Below are 9,184 nucleotides of genomic sequence, written 5' to 3'. Positions count from 1 at the left end.
TAAGATTGGAATATAAAACCCAGGCAGCCGCGGGCTTTAATTTATATTGAAAAAAAATAGTGTTAACATACACATAAAATATTTAATACATTGGATATACATAAAATATTTTCATGTATATCCGATGTTAAAAAGCAATTTTTATCAGTTATTTAGCAATAACTACACGGAAGAAAAAATGCTGTTGAAGACAAAATAAAGTTGCTTGAATTAAACGTTAACGTCACTGCCAACATAAATAATTCACTCACTTGTATTTGCTATGGATTTTCAGTTTAAGCATTGAACTAAATATACAGATTATTAAGACAACTATCAGATATTTTTCATTTATTAATACTGATGTTGTTTCAACGACTTCATTTCAATTACACTGATATTGTTGACACAACACCACTTTTTTCCGTGCATAAAATTACGAACGAAAGTGCACGCGTTGTGAATTGTTTTGTTAAAATTAAACGGTGCTGCTTAATCCGTATCGGGATGTTTTCAATTGACAGCGTATGTTTCATCACACTCATATACATATTTCTTTCTAGTTTATAGCCGCATTATCGTATGTCTGTTGAATGATTGTTACGTGACTTATGGCGGACGAGAATTCTGCGGTTATTATCGATACATCCACTTTCTCTAATAGGTACAGAAAATATTCGTATGATGATTTAACATTATTTACACTCGCTGGAATCGAACATACTGCTGTTTTGATATAATACGTACGTTATGTTTGTCTCTCTACGGCGGCAGTGATTGATAATTAAAACGAATCTAAGGAATACAATTTTTCAAGCGTCGTCAGTCGCAAAAATGTTTACCGTTTAACGGAAATCAACATTGAGATACGCAAATTAGATTACTATCGTTCCAAGCAATTCAATTTGCTCTTCATACAGTAGGATACACACCCATTGTTACAACACAACCGTTAATTTCCGAAAAACACCTAATTTCACAATGCATTTGAATGCATTTATATACTTATATAAGATACAGTGACACAACAACGATCTCTGTTACACAACGCAATTTCCGTCACATTTGTAACACAATGAGATAGTAATTGACAGTAAAGCGACAATATGGCGCCAGTTAATCGCCAATTGATCGAACGACTGTCTATATAAAATTCAATTTTCGTACAACGTAACAATGTACGCTTTACAATATTTGCTTTACAATGTGATATAACACACGTCATTGCATGATGAAACAGTCGTTAATCAAGTAACATGTTTATTATCAATCTGCTTCGCGCTTTCTTCTTTTTTCGTAAATCGCTCGCACACGAGGTTTCCGTACCTGACGATTAAATTCCTCTCTTCGGCAAAAAAGCGTGGCTCGGAAACAGATACAAACTACTACGATATATACTAACAAAACAAGAGAGAGTAAAAGGGATTCAAATTAATAAAAAAGCCTCGCTCTGTACAAAGGATTGGCAAAGGATAACTATTGGTAAAGTGAATACTACCGTACCTTTAAAAAAATATTGCAAGAGGTGAGCTTGTTTCAAAACAGAACAAAAAGTCATTTAAAAGTCAGGAAACAAAAAGTAATCATTTCTGAAAAGATATCGCAAGATAATGTCATTTAATACTTTTAATGAAACTTAACTTGACGTATTTATGACCATATTTTGATTTTTCGGTGGCTTTTACTGAAAGAACACGAATCACTTATGCGCAAGGAATAATTAAAATCTCACAAATATTATACTTAACGAATTTGTGAAAATAGTTCATTTTTGAAACGATGATATCTTGATTTTCCATTCACAAGATACAAAATAAAAGCTCAATCAATATTTTATCATACTTACAAATCATATTTCTTATCATAATAGTATCAGTACTGTTAAAAAAACATTTTGCATACATATTTATTAACATACAATGTTGAGTGCCAGAAATAACCTGGCAATAAGTTCAAATTATGGCGAACCATCAATAAAACGGCATCTCCACATTTCAAGATCATAATTTTATCAATTTTTTGTCATGATCAAAATATGGCTTTTACATCATTATGTCATTTTGATGTGATGTTGACTTCATCATGACTTCTTGTTTCGCTTGGGTTTGGTACACGGAAAAGAATGTAGCTGCCGTAGCTAAAAACTGCATGCAGTAACCAAATTTTAGTTGTAGAATATGCACAGCTAGTATTTAGTTGTGATAGCTAATATTTTGCTACTGTATTGTATTAGGTACGATTGCAAACCCGTTTGCTGTGCCTTTAAAAATTTATAGTCATGGCAGCAAAATATTTTTAGCAAATCATGATTAGCTACGGTAGCGAAATTTTTTTCAGTGCACTCTTTTCGATTCTCGAAATATCTTTCGCAGGTCGGGAGCCTCACTGTCTTTTCTCTTTTTGTCTCCGTCTCTCATTTTGGCGCTAAATGTTAATTGATTCAGCAAATTGTCGAAACGAGTATCGTTCAATTCGACGTATGTATACTCAAAATGAGATCGGCGGTACAAGAAAAGTAAACTTTTACGGATTTCATTGATTGATCTCTCAATCCTAATGGACGCGTTCCGAATACAATGCAATGAAAAACATCTCGATCGCCACCCGCCTGTCGTTTCGCGTATCGTAATAGCGTAATCACTTTTATGATTAATTTGAAGGGCATTTATTTACAAACTATGAAGCATAATTAGCTCCTCGGTGATAATGGATCGATATGCGCTATAAAGATAGATACTTAATCCTAGCACGCACTTATAAAATATTTAGCATAGAAAGCTTTGTAATCAAAGAAACCAATGCATCTTTAGATTTATTTGTAGAGTTTTCGTAGTACTTCGGCCGTGTCGAACATCGAAAGCAAAGCTCCAGAAAATTTTGGAATCGGGCAGAAAGATTAAAGTAGTCGTCAAAGAAATAACGCGGGGTAGCAACGAAAGAAAGAGCTGCCGATTAAGTTTATTTTATTTCGTTAACTTTCCCTTGTTGCGTGCCAATCTTTAATGGACGCGATAAAAATGTCCGGTGTAACGCGATAAATAAAATTGCAAACTCTAAATGATCTAGTGTGACGAAATTTTGCTATTCGGCTGAAATTATTTTACCGTAGTAAACGCAATTTAAACACGCTGCAACTGTGTGCAAGAGAGCCGTAATAAAGAGCAGAAGGTACAAGGCAAAGTTCTCTCAATCGTTTAATTATACTCACCATCTTGATATAATCACACAGCGAGGAGTGATAAACGAAATAGAATTTTGACTATTAGATTACAGGATCGCGACTATCTCATTAACGAGTCGCGTGTTTGCGTAAAACGTTAATCCGTCGTAAAATATGTATATGCGCGTCTTCGGTCTCGCAGGGTGGCGGAGTTAGAAGGAAGTCTTTCCGAATATAAAGTTTCCAGGTACGCCCGGGTCGTCGGAGCAGAAATATTGCTTCCACAAATCGGCGAATTTCTCACGAGTCACCTCCGTGCCCTGCGGAGAGAGTAAACAGTTTTGTGAGTCGACACCGCCGCTGTAACGTCGTCGCGTTTCTTTTTTTATCTCTCGCTCCTTTTTTTTCCCTTATCGTTATCTTTTTTCCCCCGCCTGATTGATACTCACCACCCCCAATTTCTTGAACGCCTCACGTGCCTCGGCCTCCTCGACGCCGTGACTGCCGCACACCTTGCTGAATTCAGTCTCGTCGATCGATCCATCACCTGACGACAGAGACCGTACACGAATTTGACGCTACCCACGTTTCATGTACTTAAGCTAGTTCTTATAAGAAACTGAAGATAGGAAACTGATGATAAATAGCTGAGGAACTTTTGTCGGGCGGAGCAACTGCGAGAAACTAGTTTGAATGGGCGCGGGATAATGAGCGGAAGGGACGGTTAATTGATATTTATAAACTTGTTAACCCCCGACCGAAACCATCATTCATTTTTAGCCCGCGATCGGTTCATCAATTTTCACCGCGTTCCAAAAATACACCGTGCATTTAATCGAAGCGACAGGAAACAGACTGACATAATATAAACTGAAAGTCCAAGGGCTTGCGCAAAATAGAGGAATACGAATAAATGTTAAATCCATATGTTTAAATTCATAAGCTGGGACATAAATATTTAGGATTATAACTGTACGACACAATATATATCCTTATATTTATGTCTTATATTTTATTCTTTTTCAGCGTGCGTTTAATTTCTCCTACTTTCTCTCTCTTCTAATATTTCATATTTATTCCTATTACTAATATTGCCTCATTTGTGCGTAAGGACTAAATTTTCCCAGACGCGTAAGATTAGACGTGTAATGACAGAAATGTTACTCTCGCTTTGCGCGCGCATTGAAAAAGAGAGAAAGGTGCGCGAATTGCGTAATTTACACTCGTACTACGGATTTCCTCTGATGCGCCAACGCCGTTCATTGAAAAGACGAGGTGAAACGAGGTTGACGGAATGGTGCAGCCTGGGGAGAACTGATGCACCGAGTTTACTGTAATTTGCGAAACTCCGTAAGGGGACAGAATTAATGATACATGCGCTTCCCCCAGTTACTCTCCGTTCGTAATTATGTTTACATTAGTATTTCTGGAATCTCCACGCAAATGCATAATAAATTACCGTCACGCATCCATAGGATGTAAATGCATTTACCGAGGTACAAGCACGTGCTTCCGAGACTTACCGGAAGAATCCTCCAGATCGAACATGAAGTTCATGTACGTTTGTTGCCACTCGAGTGCGTGCGCCGGGTCTTTCGCGTACTCTTCCCACATCGAGTACCACTCGTCTCGACTGATCTGAAAGATATGCGACTGTTAAACATGGCACTATCCGCTTTTCATCGGCGAGCTGCGTCACTGCTTTCCATGCAAGATTTTTATATTTCAACCGTAGGTCGCGAAGGTATACGTGACGAAATATTCCTTTAGGAGCGAAATACAAATATACAAGCAAATAGCCGCGGGGTTATTTTTAAAACTGTGAACGGAAAACCGTTTTGAAAATCGATAAATGTGAGAAAGTGGAGCGCAGGTATGCTAAAAATTCAGAACGTTATATATCAGAGAATATAAAATATGCGAGAGAAATGCTTTAAAGCCCGATAACTCGTAATACGGTTTTGTCATTAAAATGGCCGGGAATGACTTAAAAATCATACCTGTCCGTCTTGATCGGCGTCGGCCCGTTGTTTCAGACCCTCCCAAACTTTAGTTAAAGTGTCTTTGATCTGTTGTGATGTGGCATCGTCCGGTTTCCAATGCCTGGAGTTGCAGATTCGCTGTGACGAAAAAGAAAAGAAATAAGCGCGCGTTACCTAAAATTCTCGAACCCTTTTGATTGATGAGCGCGATCGGTACCGACGTAAAAGAGCTAATCGATCATGTTTCAACCTGGATTCTAAGACATTGTCAGATTTGTTACATTTTATTTCTATTCACAGATCCGGTATCTGTATTAGTAATAAAAATTAAGTATGCAGCGGGAGAGGAAACAGTTTAACGCAGTATACTTACTTGCACGGCAAGATCAAAGTCCTTTATGTCGATGGTGCCACTTTGATTAACGTCTGAAAAAAGAAAAACGTTATCTAATCGTCAAGGCGTTCGTCTATTTAAATTGATGATTTGATTGAAAATTCAATTATTTCGCGTAGTTTTCGTTGGCCGAATTCCTTCGCGGGGCTATTTGTTATTTCGAATAAAATGCTACTCCAGCTGTCACTAACATTCTCGAGATACATCGTACATTTTCTCACTTAAGGGACAAGATGAACGATCATGCCGCTCGATTTTGGTCCCGCTTGGCTACGATCGGATATCGTTAGTTTTCTGAAGATGACCCACTTCCACCGCGCGGTTTATTCGTTTTCGCGCGGTTTCCGCCCGCGGCATGTCGTTTATTAATTCCGTTTCACTGTAGAATAGGTAGCTACCCTCCGTTTCACCCTTGCCCGACTGTCGTAGTCGGAATCCTGTTAAGCGTCGATTACGATTCAACGAGGTAGAATTTATTGTCTCCCCCGGTATTCCGTCGAGCGGTTGACAAACCGAGGTCACGATGAAATAATTAATACCAACGTCCGGGCGTGCAGCCGGTGTCTTTAATGGTATAACTTGTTGCAAAAACTCTGAACTCGCGGACAGATTAAAAATCGATTAATCGGATTCCCGTATATAGGACCCCGCTCTGGTTAGCAACAGGGTGGTGGTATATAATGGATGTGGATAACGGATCTGCTCCTTTTACGCGAATGAATACTCCGAAGTGTAGCGATGTTATCAGAGATAAATTGTCAGTTACTGTCAAATCCCCTAACAGCAATGATATCATTCGAATAAATCCGTACTTCTACAGGATGTACTAAGAATATTCCAATATGCCTGGGACATCCCAATATTTGAAATATCCTTCAAATAGTCTCAGAATCTATATGTAACGGTAGCCAGTCTACATGCACTGCAAATGTGTAGCCAATCAATTTGCAGCTTTTATGGAATAGCTGCAAGTTGATTGGCTATACATTTCTCGGAACTAGAACTTGGACCGAGTCCTAGTATCGTGGACACAGGTCTTTACGGGATGCCAATTAGCGTTGTAATAACAATATCCCGGAAATATTTTACTAAAAATGAAATTAATTTGTACTGAAACGTATTTGAAAATCCCTCTCCCCTCAAATTGATCCCGTTTCAGTATCATTTCACCATTTCAGTTTCTCGTTAAAAAATAACTGTTCTCACAATTAGTTAAATTCAGTATATTCTGCAATATCTATAATAATACTTCGTAATTTTTTTATTACCTTTCAACAATACACTTCGACTTCTCTTAAATTTTACAATATTATATTGAATTTCAAGGAAAATATGATTTATTTTTAGGTACATTCGGTATACAATTTTTAATAACATTTGTTTCACTTTTCATCGATTTCAATATTCTTAGCGAAATACTTCTATCACGGCACTGATACAAATGAGATTTCGAGATTAGATCTTTATCTAGAGTTATTTTATTCTTGTTTTATTCTTTATTTAATTTATATCCATGTTTACCTAACTATATACAGCACGGTGCATTTATTTAATAAATAGCACTGTTCGGGTAATAATTAGGCAGGGTTGGCAAAGTTACTTTACAACAGTATCTAATTACAGTTACAGTTTTTTCGTTAAAAATGTAAGTAGTTACAGTTACCAATTTACAAGTTACCAATTCTGAAAAGTAACGCGTTACAAATTAAAAATATAGTTACTCAAAAAGTAACGAATCGTTACTTTGCAGTTACTTCCACGCGATGAAAATAAACGTATCAAATCTGTATTTGAATTGTAAAGTGTTGATAACGTTTACCAAGAGCAGCGTTTTCCAAACAGCGGTTCGCGGCCCATTGGTGGCCCGCGCGTGAAATCGTTATTCACGATAAATCTCAACTTCCATTTGTTGTTGAATTTAATTTGTTTCCAGTTAGAACCAATTCAGGGCTGATAATGAATGCATAGCCCACAATTTTACAATACAATTTTGATACGGCATTTGTCCTCTCTGAAAATCAATCAGTGCGTTATCACTGAAAACAGTGATAAGTGTAGCACTGAGTAATTCAGTGAGAATAGGTTTGTTTCTGGCGGTAAAATATGATTTATCTTTAAATGTAAGTTACGGGAAGAACCGCTAAGTTACGTTTTGTCCAAGTGGGTAGCGATCCAGAAAAGTTTGGGAAATACTGGACTAGAGCTTTTTCTCCTGCCCCGTCTTCTTCACTTCGCATCTAAAGAGCTCGAGCTAGTCGAGATCCCTAGTAGCACACTGCATTGGCTATACGTTGGCTAAACATTGGTCCAATGTTGGTTATATTAGAAATGCATTAGCCGATCGTGTCCAACGTAAAGCCAATATTGGCCATGGAATAAATGTAAATATTACACGATAATAATTATATAATATTAGACTTATATTTAAAGTGCATTGGCCAATATTTAACAATGTAATGACAATATTGGTCTAATATTGATGCAATATTAGACCAATATTATTGAATAGACATATTGGCTAAATAAGAGGAGATGTCCATCGTATAATATTGAACTAATTATATTGGGAATACCAGATTTACATTATTTCCCAATATTGCGCCAATATATTGTGCTACTAGGGATATTATTAGCAAATAAATATTGACAATTTTATACCAACAAAAGAATGTTATTTGTTAAACGACTACTTCCGATCAAAAAATACACTCGACAAGCGTTTGTTAAACGAAGGTGACGTAATTCCGCGAATTGAAGAACTGCGGGGCAACCGTTGACCGAAAATACACGGCGACTCTACCCCATCGCGCCTCTAACCGACGATAAAATAATCCGTCGGTCCCGCAGAAGCGTTCGCGTTCGGGATATGTTTAGCGGCCAATCGGCGGTGATGAAAGAGGAGAAGAAAACGAGGGGTTAATGAGGGCTGCCAGGCGTATGCACGCCTGCGACCTCCGTGATCCGCGCTACGTGCGGTGCACCGTGTCGCTCATGAGTACACGCACACCCGCGGTGTTCCGCCCCCTACGTGCCTCTGCTTTGTACGCGGCATTTTTACATTATGTGTCTTCATAAAAAAACACGAGCACACACATTGAAACGCGGCTCCACGAGGCAGAGCCGTTTCGTCCATTAAGCAGCTTAAGTAGAATGCATGGAGCTCGCGAATATTTCAAGAAAAGCATCGCAATCTTCCGGCGACTTGTTAAAAAAAAGCGCAATGACTTTGCCAAATGCTAAAAAAAAAGAACGTAACATTAATAAAGATTCGATTAAACACGGTATTATATCTGCGGATATTTTCGCAGTCGACAAATTTTTCAACGTAGTCGCGAAACTGGCGATCGTAAAATGCTTCGCTTTGGCGCAAAAACTAAAAATACATATTATAACTTTTTTATCCTTCGTCATTTCCAATTCAAAATCGCGCGAACGAAACGCGTCACTTTGGTGGTTGAGCGATTTTCTCTCTTTTTTTTTTGCCACAACTTTATGGCGAGATAAATGGAAATTCTATTTAACGTGATTCCGCTTTATTTTATTTAATGTCAAACGTAACGCTGCTCCGTTACATCCGACACGGGACGCGATACGGTGATCCTCGCAAGAGGGGAAAAGTAGCCCTGGGTCCTCTTAAAGTGACTCTCCGCTCTAGAGAGAAGCTCTCAC

The 9,184-nt window shown here is 38.0% G+C and overlaps 1 protein-coding gene across 2 annotated transcripts in view; it reads right to left on the bottom strand.

Annotated features, from left to right (window-relative positions):
• Positions 1-311: 311 nt before the first annotated feature.
• Positions 312-9,184, bottom strand: part of LOC105563330 (calexcitin-2) — a 51,926-nt gene continuing 43,053 nt past the window's right edge. For both annotated transcript variants that reach the window (XM_012014838.1, XM_012014837.1), the window contains 5 exons: positions 5,495-5,547; positions 5,140-5,259; positions 4,663-4,777; positions 3,589-3,686; positions 312-3,459 (listed from right to left, as the gene is read on the bottom strand). In XM_012014838.1, the coding sequence (XP_011870228.1) occupies positions 3,352-3,459; positions 3,589-3,686; positions 4,663-4,777; positions 5,140-5,259; positions 5,495-5,547 (494 nt within the window). In that variant the 3' untranslated portion in view covers positions 312-3,351. The remainder of the gene's footprint in view (positions 3,460-3,588; positions 3,687-4,662; positions 4,778-5,139; positions 5,260-5,494; positions 5,548-9,184) is intronic.

Source organism: Vollenhovia emeryi, unplaced genomic scaffold (assembly GCF_000949405.1).
Source record: "Vollenhovia emeryi isolate VEMERY1.0 unplaced genomic scaffold, V.emery_V1.0 DF939178.1, whole genome shotgun sequence".
NCBI classification, from domain to species: domain Eukaryota; kingdom Metazoa; phylum Arthropoda; class Insecta; order Hymenoptera; family Formicidae; genus Vollenhovia; species Vollenhovia emeryi.
The sequence above is the reverse complement of the archived record's forward strand: the minus strand, read 5'-3'. Positions and strand labels throughout refer to the sequence as shown.